Raw genomic sequence first — 11,761 nt, 5'->3', positions numbered from 1 at the left:
TTCCTCTGTTTCTGTGTTCAAGGTCACACCGGATTCTTTAAACATCAGAGTTGGGGACCTTGGTGCTGGCATTCTGCCAGCAAGTATCTCCAACTAGAGAGCACTCAGACATGGAAAGAAGGCTCCCCGGCGCCCAGACCAGATCATGGCCCCGATTACGTGCACTCATAGCAGCCTGAACTCCTCTCGTCCTGGTCACCACATACCATCACATTCCTGCGACCGTTTACTATTGGGCCTCCCGCACTGGCCTCCGAGCTCCCTGAGAGCCGGAACCATATCTGGTCTGCTCCCCATCGTACCCCTGGCATCCAGCACAATGTCTTGGCACATAGTGGGGACACCATCAATACTTCTTAAAACGAATCGATTAGCTAATGCAGTCCCACTGTGCTTGGGAAATCAGGACTGGCCACTAGGGGGGACAGAAGAATACTTTGCCTAGGATAAAATGTGGAAAGATTTTTAAAAGGAAAAAAACGCAACCTTGAATTTGTGCGACCATTAAAATGTCTATATGTGTCCGAATGGGAAGCAAGCAGGAAGTCAGAAGAGAGGCCCTTCCCACACCTTCACAGGCCTCTCTCTAAGTCAGACCAGCTACATGTGGTCAGTTCAGCCACAGTCCCCCGGGCAGCACTTGGATGATGGGGAACATAGCACTGGGCCTACTGCCTGAGGTGGAGGGCCATGGTGGGCCACATGTTCATGCCCTGCTGAGCCCACATGCCACAGCATTTCCAAACCCCAGGGCTTTGCTTGGCATCTGCAGTCCTCCCCGGGGCAGACTCATACCTGGGTCGGTGTTGACGACAACTTTGCTCTGAATGAGCTCTGAGGGGGAGAAGCCCGTCTCCGACAGCCAAGGCCTGAGATCCACATAAGCATCTGCGAGTCGCTGGAGCACGTAGAGGAAGAACTCGGACACCTCCTCGCCCTTGCTCTGTACCAGGTCCAGAATTTTGCGGACCTGGTGGTAGCATAAGCATGAGGGGTGGTGAGCTAGTGCCTGGGGAGACCTCCTACCAGGAAGACTCACACGCAGGGCTCCAAGCTCCTACGACAGCCTGGAGCTTGACCGTCCCCCCGGCAGTGTGAGATGCTACCTGTTGAAGGCCTAGAATCTGTGAAGGGGACCCCCCGTGGTAAGAAATTAAACCACACAGCTCTAAGAAGCCGGGAGGCTTCCCTGAACCTCAAAGTGAAAAGGTCAGACTCACAAACGAGAGCTGTGCCCACCCCTGGAATCCTCCCCGTGTCTCCAGTCCGTCTTAAGCTCACACTGCTGCTGGCTGGGAATGAGTGCTGCTGGGACAAAGTTACGGCACAGGTGGAACGAGGCGGGTGCTGGGCCACACAGCAAGGGGCTCACAGGGCCCCATCTAAGTTATACCCTAAAAAACGTGTATTGTGTATTATTAAAAATGCAGGGGGGGAAAATCACACAAGTCAGCTACTGTACGCCCCCCTCCCCCCCCCCCCCCCGGCCAGAAACCCTCTGGTTTCCCCGGAGCCTGGCAGGATCCCATTATAAACAAGTTCTGTCACCCCTCCAGCCAAAGAGGTTTGGGTCTTGCCAATTCTATTTTTCAGGAGAGGACACAAAGCTGAAAGGAAATTAAGGGCTGTTAGGACTTCCCACAGTGGAGTGTGGAAAAGTCTTCACTGTGGACCCAGCCTGGGATGTGTTTGCTCCTAACGTGGAGGAAGGCCATTCTCTGGAGTCTCACCCAGCGCTGAGCAGCTCTCTGGAGGTTAAAGGCACTGAATGAACATCACTGCTAGTGTTCGATGGTCATTTCCTTTTTCCCTCCTCCCCGTCAAAAGTTTCCAAACAACTGGTTTGGAAAGCAATACACATAGCAAGGAGGGCAGCGAGGTAAGCGGAGTCTGCTCTCCCCACGAACACAGAAGTAAAATACGTAATTGTGTCATAAGCTGATAACCCAAGTGTTTCTGTCCTATAAATGACCCCAATGGGAAATCCCGCCAATGTGCCAAATGCCCAGAGGTCCTCATTCAGGTCACCGGGACAAGCCCCTTCCGGCGACCGAGACATACAGCCCGTCAAGGCCAGCCCCTGTCACCAGCACCTTGTCAGGCTGCGTGGGGCAGGCACACACGATCTCCGCATCTTCAGAAGAGAAGTAGTCGTTCTTCAGCAAGTTGTCCACCAGACACTGAGTGTTGCGGATGTGAGTGACCAGAAGTTCCCGGTTGATTTTCAACAATTTAACATGGGAGTGAGACTCTGATGGGATTATCCCCATCTCACTGTGTCCCTGCTTTTCCATGGCTAAAGGAGCAAGCGACTACTTTGCCCAAATTCATCTTTGGCTACATGTGTCTTCCTGGCAGAAGGGCAATCAGGATCCAGGGCGCCCACCTCTCTCTCTCAGTGCCGCCCCTGAAGAGACAAACAAAAACACCAATGAAGCAAAAGCCATGGGAAATATCCCTCCCCTTCTCTTTGGTCCTGGAATTTCTGTACTTCAAGCAGGAGGAGTTATGCTTAAGATGGTGATCTGAGGGGCGCCGGCACGGCTCAGTCAGTTAAGCATGTGACTCTTCACTTTGGCTAGGTCATGATCTCGCAATCGTGAGATGGAGCCCCACTTCGGGCTCTGCGCTTGCAATTGAGTCTGCTTGAGATTCTCCCTCTCCCTCTGCCCCTCCACCCTCTCAAAAAAAATTAATGAAAAAATAAATTTAAAAAAAGATGCTGATCTGAGAAAAAATGATAATTGAACTGTTTCCGCTTGTGGGTTACATGCCTAGGGAGGGTGACCAGAGGTAGACAACCTTTTGTATAGCAAAACTTATCTTTTAAATAATAATAATAATTTAAAAAGTATGCTTCAATCCCAGCCTGGGATAGAGATAAAAGGTATATTATTTTCCATAAAAAGGAAGGGGGAGCATTCAGAATTGGGAGCAGAGGAATGATGATTGGTTGTGGGGGGCGTTGAGGGTTGGTGGGAGAGAGGGTCTGAGCCCAAAACGGCCCAAGGAGGGAGACAGCCAGCATGAAGTCTCCTGTGGCAGCCAGAGCCCAGGGACCTGGGAACAGGGATGCTGCCATCACTCTTGCCCGTTCCGGGTTGTTCTGTAGCCCCGCTGGACCACTGCTCCAGAGATCCTCACACCTCCAGCCAAGTCTGCCATATACCAAGCACCTTGGGGAACGAAGGAGGAACAATGGCCATGTGTGGAGTGAAGCAGGGCAGCGGGAGGGCAGGAGGGAAGGGGACGTGGACTTCCAAGTGGCAGATGACCACGAAAAGCCATCTCCCTGGAAATCCTTGAAAACCTCGTGTACCTGCTGAACTTCCTGTCTGGGTAGAAACGGGGACTCAAGCCCTTTTATTTGGGTATTAAAAACTCATTTGGGTTCATCTGCCCTACCCCCAAATTGCACTGATTCCCTTTCTTGTCCCGAAAGATTCTTCCGCCACTTCTCCACTCATCCTTGTATATATAAATTGGGTCACTATCTTGGAAGTAGAAGGCCCTGAAGAGGCCACTTAGTGCCTCGTCGAGGTAGGAAAACTCACGTTCCAGAGAGATAGTGCTTAAACTTTTTCGTTGAGCCCCACCGCCCCCAAAATAATAGACTTCTAAACCCTGTCAGTGTCTTTACTGTAGCTCTTACAAGCCCACATCCATTAACAGTCAAGTCCAGCGGTTCTGGATTTCCGCCCCCAAGTCACACATGAGTCTCCTGGTCTTTACACACAACCATTTTTCCTTCTTTTATCTATCAATTTCCTGAACTTTGCAAGTCTTACAGAGATTTCTCAATGGGACCCCACGCAATAACTTCCCTTTTATAACCTGAGTGACTGAGCAAGAGATAATACAATTTAACACTCTAAGCCGTGGGAGGGCGGGACATCCTTACCGAAAAGAACTTTCAGGGATGGAAACGACTGGTTAGTTACTACTGTACTAGATGTATACTTGTCTCTTAGATGTTAATTCAGCCTTTTCCACTGTGGTCAACTGTATGACCTATTTTAGGATCCACAGCTTTAGAAAACTGGTTCCCTGAAGGGATACCGGTGGGTAATATTAAATTAAATTAGGGGTTAATGATACTTTTTTAAATTTCTGGCATTATTCTTTGAAGTAAATCAAAATACTTTAAAACAACTTTCTCTTCTGAAATCTTCAATTTTCAATTTCTTTCCAGAATCCGCAAAATCAAAAAAAAAAAGGACAGGTTTCTTTGAAAATACTATTGTAATGAATGGTGAATGAACAAATGAAATTGATGACGGGATAGTTTTAAATCCAGAACTCTAGGACATTGTAGTCTTCTCTGTACCTTCTTCCTTCAGGACAATGTTTTCTAAATGTCATTCGGGTAACATATTCACTTATATATATATATTTTTTGGTCATAATTGAGTCCTACCTCTACTTTATTTGCTTAACTTTGTGCTTTAGATGGACTGTTTTATTTATTTTTTTGCTTTTCATTTGATTTAGTTCTAGTATAGTTAACACACAGTGTTATATTCTCTTCAGGTGGACACTCTAGTGATTCCCCTGTGCTCATCACAGCAAGTGGACTCCTTAATCCCCATAAATTGACTATTTTAAAACTCAGATTAATTTTAAAGGAAATATTATATCACCATTATAAATGAAAACTATCATTTTCAATAAATAGAAAGTAACACAAAAATAAATTCGCTGGAAATAAAACTATGCTATTGTATTCCACCTCAACAGTCCTGCATGGGAAGATCCAAGGTCTGAGGCCTGTTTGCTCGCAGGAGCATTTGAGGGTGTTATAGACATAATAGCACAAAAGTGAGACTTTCTTTGCGCTGATCCTTCATCTGCGAGAACCGGAAAGAGAGCTGCCTGCCTACTTCCTGAGTCAGCGTTGGGCAGGCGTAGCTGCCGTGACGGAAGAAGGCTGGGAATGGGTGTTACGTTTCATCTGTTCAAACCTAGTCCACGTCCGTCCTGTTTTACTCACAGCTCTTGTCTCTTCCGAGCCTGTGATTCACACAAAATCAGTGATTTCGCCCCTCAGCCTGCCCGTGGTAAGCCCGCAGACATCTCCTCCTCTTGCTATCCAAGGCAGAAACTTCCATCCCCTGATTTACGGCCACCTAAGCAAGGCAACAAATCCCATGTCAGCCAGCTAGCAAGGAGGCTGTTGTTCTACAATTTCCAAAGCCCCGGTTGGTTGAGATTTAATCAGATTTGCGGAATTAGCTCAATTCAGCGGGAACTTACGGTGTGGATGGTGGAAGAGGAAAGAGAAGGCTGAACCTGGCCTGGTAAACAGAATCCAAGGGTAGACCAAATCTATATCCCAGGGCACTGTAGAGAAATTCACTTCATGGGCATCTGGTAACAGCGGGAACTTACGGTGTGGATGGTGGAAGAGGAAAGAGAAGGCTGAACCTGGCCTGGTAAACAGAATCCAAGGGTAGACCAAATCTATATCCCAGGGCACTGTAGAGAAATTCACTTCATGGGCATCTGGTAACCGAAATACCAAACAGAACCGGGGATCTCCTGGCCCTCACAGGGGATCCATTACGGTCTTCACCTGCTAAAAGGTGGGTCTGGCTAGTGAAGATGGTCAAGTTGTCACGTCCAGGCACACAGGAAAAGCAAGGTTGGGCCAGAATCAGGTTTAGTGAGCTGGACCTGCTCCAGTGGCTGGAGCTCCCCCGCGGCAGCGGTGTACAGCAGAGAGGACTGAAGGTGGAGATCCTGGTGAGGAAAGGCCAGGAAACAACCAAACAAACCCCATTAAGCCAATGGAGATGGCCAGGAAACAAGACCCATCGCAGAATGAAAGAGGAAGATGAAGCAGAGATATGAAGCAGAAGAGGTCAGGGGAGGACTGGTCTACCACCTAAAGCCATCTCTTCAGACAAAGGCAAGTGGGGCTAGAGCCTATTGGTGGGCAGGGAGCCCCTTGGAGCTGGGGGGTTAGATGGTACCCCCAGCCCCTCCTCTTCTTCCGGCTTTCTGATCTGACCTCAGAGAGGTTTAGTTCCCAGGTAACCGAATCCCAGGGTCAATCCACCACCTTAGGCTCCTTGTGGAGATCTGTGCCTAGGTCCCATCTTGCAATATGATCTTCTGAACTAAATATAAAGTCTGCAGAGCCTCCAAAAAAGGCTCAGGGAAGCTTCTCTGAGGAAAACAAAACAAGAGGGCAGGCATTCAAAGGAAAAAAGAAGTAGAGACAGGAGAGAGAAACTCTGTAAGACTATAGAACAGACTGTTGAATAGAAATAAAACTCAAGCCATGTGTGTAATCTAAGGTTTTCTAGTAGCCACAGTAATAAAAGTAAAGAGAAATGAAATTAATTTTCATAATGCTTTAACCCAATATATTAAATATCTTATTTCAATATGTAATCAACATAGAATTAAATGAAATGTCTTGGGGCGCCTGGGTGGCTCAGCTGGTTAAGCAACTGCCTTCGGCTCAGGTCATGATCCTGGAGTCCCGGGATCGAGTCCCGCATCGGGCTCCCTGCTCATCGGGGAGTCTGCTTCTCCCTCTGACCTTCCCCCCTCTCCTGCTCTCTTTCTCTCTCATTCTGTCTCAAATAAATAAATAAATAAATAAATAAATAAATAAATAAATAAATAAATAAATAAAAATAAATGAAATGTCTTACATTCATTTTTTTCATACTAAGGCTCTGACATCCAGTGTGCATTTCACACTTACAGCACCTCTCAAACTGGACCAGCCACACGTCAGGTGCTCTAGAGCCACCTGTGGCCAGTGGCTGCTGCGCTGGATGGTGTAGCCCCAGAGCAACAACTAGAAGCCGGGGCAGGAAGACCTCGCAGCTCCTGCCCCGTCCCCACCGCCATCTAAAAGACTGACGCCAGGAAGGACTCTGAATTGGCTTTTCAGATTAATTTCTCAGAAAGTCACTGAGGCAGGTAGTTAAAGAGGTGAGATCACGGACAGTTCTGTGAACTCAGAAAGGAAAGAAGTATGGCACCTACTGGTCTATAGTCAGCATACAATTCCTTTCAACTATTAGATAACAAATTCAAGCTTTGCATGCGGAAAAGATTAAAAGTAAGAATGATTTTTTGTCAAAGCATTTTTGTCAAGAATGCTATTGATAGTATAGTGAGACGGGGACTTTCGGACACCGTGGGTAAGAATGTATCCTGGTGGAGACCATCTGGGAACCCATTTAATAGTATGTATCAAGAGCCTGTGAAAAGTTCGATTTAGTAACTTCTCATTCTAGAAATCAGCCTTCTGCAAATATTTCCTATTCTAGAAATCTGCCTTCTGAAAAGATTCAGAGGTTCTGACAATTTTGTGCTTGATTTTTAAAAATTATTTATTTATTTATTTTTAAAAGATTTTATTTATTTATTTATTTGAGAGAGAGAGAGAGAAACAGCATGAGAGGCGAGAGGGTCAGAGGGAGCAGCAGGCTCCCCGCTGAGCCGGGAACCCGATGTGGGACTCGATCCCAGGACTCCGGGATCATGACCTGAGTTGAAGGCAGTCGCTTAACCAACTGAGCCACCAGGCGCCCTGATTTTTTTTTAAACAAGTTTCTTCTACTTCTAACTGTGATACAGTAGCTTGTGACTCCCACAGAGACCAACTGTAGGTGAACTGATCAACAAATTGGGGTACGTTCGTACAGCAGAGCACTATTCAGTAAGAAGTATTAATGAAATACAACATGAATATCACAGCTATTACACTGCATGAGAGAAACCAGACTCAAAAGAGTATATAATATATGATTCCATTCTAGAAATCTGACCCTGAAATCAGAGCAATGGTTTCCCGGGGTAGGGGGGTGGGAAGACAGGAGAAACTGACTGCCTAGAGAAATTGCTGGGGAGATAGAAATACCCTTTATCTTGACTGAAGTGCTATATATAGGTCACATATATGTGTGTATGTGTACAGAAATGAGTTTTTCAGGTAGAAGAAAAATGATCCTAAGACAAAAAATGAGAGCAACAGAAAGGTTAATGTGAATAAATAGAAATGTGTATTGACTGAAGAAAACACTACTAATTAATATCTTGGGGAGTTTAAAATATATACAGAATTAGGGGCGACTGGGTGGCTCAGTCGTTAAGCATCTGCCTTCGGCTCAGGTCACGATCCCGGGGTCCTGGGATCGAGCCCCATGTCAGGCTCCCTGCTCAGCGGGAAGCCTGCTTCTCCCTCTCCCACTCCCCCTGCTTGTGTTCCTTCTCTCGCTGTCTCTCTGTCAAATAAATAAATAAAATATTAAAATATATATATATACATATATATACAGAATTAGCATGTGTAACAATAACAACACAAAAGTTGGAGGGGAATAAATGGACTTAAGGTGTTCTAAGGTCAAAGCACTTTCTGGTACTAGGCAAAAGTATGACTTTATGTTTTTTTAAGTAAGCTCTATGCCCAACATGGGACTTGAACCCACAAACCCGAGATTAAAATTCACATGCTCCAGTGACTGAGCCAGCCGGTTGCCCCAGTATTACTTTGTTTCAGACAGTAATAATTCAAAGATCAGATTATTGTCTCTAAGATTGCCACTAAAAGAATAGTAAAAGAAATATATACAAGACAATAGAAGGAGGAAATGGAATAATAAATACACTTAATTCTAAAAGAAGACAGGGAGATAAAAAGGTAAAAAAAAAAAAAAATAGCCAAGACAAATAGAAACCAAACGGATATAAATCCAAATGTATTAATAATTCCATTCCAGTACATGTAAATGTAGTAAATACACCAATTATAAAACTTGGCTTGGCAGACTTGATAGAAAAAAACTACATGCTGCCTAAAGAGATGTATCTTAAATAAAATGATGGGGTTTAATTCATTCACTCATTTCCCCAACAGGAAAAGAAATACGAGGTATACCCTCACCAAAAAAGAGCTGGCATAGCTATATTAAAAATAAAGAATTTAAGGGAAGAAATATTACTAGAGATAGAAAAACATTTCATAATGATAAAATGATCAATTCTAAAGGACGATACAAATATTTTCATTTGTATGGACCTAGTAACATTTTCAAAATAATACAGCAAAAATTGACAATCATAAGAGACCTAGACAAATCCACAATCACAATGGTGGACTTTAATACACGCCTCAGAGTAACTGAAAGAACAAAAAGAACTAAAAATCAGCAGAGTAAGAATATGGAGAATCTGACCAGAAGAACAAATCTCCTGACATCTATAGAACACGCACCCAACAGCAACAGAATGCTTAGCCTTTTAACTGCACGTGTAATATTCGTCAAAGCTGACATAAAGCAAGTTCTTAACACATTTTTTTTTTCTTAACACATTTTTTTAAGATTTTATTTATTTATTTGAGAGCAAGCAAGTGCTGGGGGAGGGACGGGGGAGCCCACCACCAAGGGCTGCATCCTAGGACCCTGAGATCATGACCTGAGTAGAAGGCAGATGCTTAACTGACTAAGCCACCCAGGTGCGCTGCAAGTTCTGAACACATTTTAAAGGACTGAAATCATTCAGAATATATTCTCTGACCATAGTGGAATCAAGCTAGAAATCAAAAATAAAAAGATACCTAGAAAATCCGCAAACCAACTGGTCAAAGAAGAAATAGAAATTAGAAAATATTTTGAACTGTATGATCATGAAAATACAACATATCAACACTTGTGGGATACAATTAAAGAAGTCATAGAAATTTATAGATTTATATGCATATATTAGAGAAGAAAAACAGGGGTGGCTGGGTGGCTCAGTCAGTTAAGCATCTACCTTGGCTCAGGTCATGATCCCAGCGTTCTGGGATCCAGCCCTGCATCGGGCTCCCTGCTCAGCGGGGAGTCTGCTTCTCCCCCTCCTTCTGCCCCTCCTTGCGCTCTCCCTCTCTCACTATATCTCTCTCAAATAAATAAAATCTTAAAGGGAAAAAAAAAAAGAAAAACAAGGGTTTCTGGGTGGCTCAATCAGTTTAGCGTCCAACTCTTGGTTTCAGCTCAGGTCATGATCTCAGGGTCGTGAGATGGAGCCCCGCATCTGGCTCCACACCCAGTGTGGAGCCTGCTTAGGATTCTCTCCCTCCCTCTCCCTCTGCCCCTCCGCCACCCCTGTTCTCTCCCTCTCGCTCTCAGAAAAAAAAAAACAAAAATTCTCTCAACAAAGCGGGTTTAAAGGGAACGTATGTCAACATAATAAAGGCCATATGTCAAAAACCCACAGCGAACGTCACATTCCATGGTGCAAAACGGAGTTTTTCCTCTAAGATCAGGAATTTCTTTAGAACCAGCACATGGTCACTGCAGGTCCCTGTGTTCTCCGGCTGCCCCCGCACTGTCCTTTGCCGGCCAGTGGCCAAGAGAAGCTGGAGGGGCAGCAGGGGAGGAGTTCTATGAAGCCACTCTCCCAGAGAGCGTTACTGCAAGGCAGTGCTTCTGCAAACGGCTCAGCTGGGGCGCCCTCCCAGCTGAAGAGCGCGGTGAAGGTGAGCAGGCCTGCCCGAGCGGAGACCTCAGGGTCATTCCTTAGCTCGTTTACACTCCTCAGGCATAAAGGCCATTGTCCCCCTGCCGGCAGGGGGCTCACAGACAAGAGAGACGACATCATGGACAGAAACCTAGCAGCACCAAATGCAAGGAAAACAAAATACCCGAAGAATGGGGGAAACAGAGCAAAGACTTCCGCCTGAGGTGAACTTGGCACCCCAGAATGGAGGGAGGTCTGCCTTAGCCAGAAGTCTGGGGGAGGCCGGGGAGGCCCGGGGGGCTTAGCGGGGCGCTGTGGCTGACCCACGGTCAGAATGCCTGTGGGGAGGTCACAGGGGCACGTCGGGGAAGGATTCACTGAGAAAGGAGTCCCACCTGGGGACAGAGCAACCGGGCCTCCTGCGCAGACCTGCTGCCTTTCAGTCCCCGAGCCTTGGGGAGGCCCTTCCCCCACACTCACTTTCACTTTCTAAAGAGGGTTTTGCCCAGTGCCGCTGCTTTCTTCCTTCTCTACTATCCCCAGGGACCCTGAAAGTCAATGTGCATTCTTTGTAACCGAGATGCTAAGATAAAAAGCACTTTATAAAGATGTTCATCTCCATAGATGTTCCTTTTTATGTTTTAATAACTTTCCCCAAGTATAAAAGCAATTTATCTGCTCACCGTGGAAACTTCGGGAAATGCAAAAAGAAAAAAGAGAGAGAGAGAGAAAACCCCAAATCACCTACACCACTGTTACCATTCTGGAACGTTCCCTTTCTGCTTTTCTCGAGGTGCAGGTAGGCCTACACTGGTCTTCTGCTGGCATCACACTGTATACGGCTGCTGTACCTTTACCATTATTGTGTGTTTCTAGGTAACCACCAAGGCCCGCTTTCAAGCTGCAGAAGCTCGTTTCTGACAGACGCTTTACTTACTGGGTTTTTATTTTATAAAGGAAAGTAAGAGCCACCTGCCACCCTGACCTTTCAAAGCCCCATAACCGAGACATTCCACGTGCCAAACTGGAGGGTCAAAGATGACACTCAGTAGTAGTAACACCTACCCTGGCCTGGGCCGGCCTGCCTGCCCGAACCACCTCAGCAAACCCAGATGCTCCCATCTGCGGCCAGTCGCCAGGACAACCTGCTATCACCCACGGGACCCGCGGAAGGGCCACCGGGGACCGGGCGGGGGAGGGGCGCTGGGAAGACTCCAGGATGCCGGCCTCCCGCGTCCTCTCCAGGGGTCCGGTGTCAAGCCCTGCACTGCGTGGTGGCCCCAGTAGGACACAG

The 11,761-nt window shown here is 46.3% G+C and overlaps 1 protein-coding gene across 11 annotated transcripts in view; it reads right to left on the bottom strand.

Annotated features, from left to right (window-relative positions):
* Positions 1 to 11,761, bottom strand: part of NOD1 (nucleotide binding oligomerization domain containing 1) — a 64,401-nt gene that overhangs the window by 38,702 nt on the left and 13,938 nt on the right. For 5 of the 11 annotated variants that reach the window (XM_064575102.1, XM_064575104.1, XM_064575103.1 and 2 more), the window contains exons 1-3: positions 4,991 to 5,566; positions 2,094 to 2,407; positions 796 to 970 (exon numbers count right to left, since the gene is read on the bottom strand). In XM_064575102.1, coding sequence (XP_064431172.1) covers positions 796 to 970; positions 2,094 to 2,294 — 376 coding nt within the window. In that variant the 5' untranslated portion in view covers positions 2,295 to 2,407; positions 4,991 to 5,566. The other 6 variants (XM_045864492.2, XM_064575100.1, XM_064575099.1 and 3 more) reach the window with 5 other exon arrangements.

This window comes from Mirounga angustirostris, unplaced genomic scaffold (assembly GCF_029215605.1).
Source record: "Mirounga angustirostris isolate CCGP_5_RB_7025 unplaced genomic scaffold, mMirAng1.0.hap1 SCAF_12, whole genome shotgun sequence".
NCBI lineage: Eukaryota > Metazoa > Chordata > Mammalia > Carnivora > Phocidae > Mirounga > Mirounga angustirostris.
Note: the sequence above shows the minus strand (reverse complement) of the source record. Positions and strands in the feature narration are given on the sequence as shown.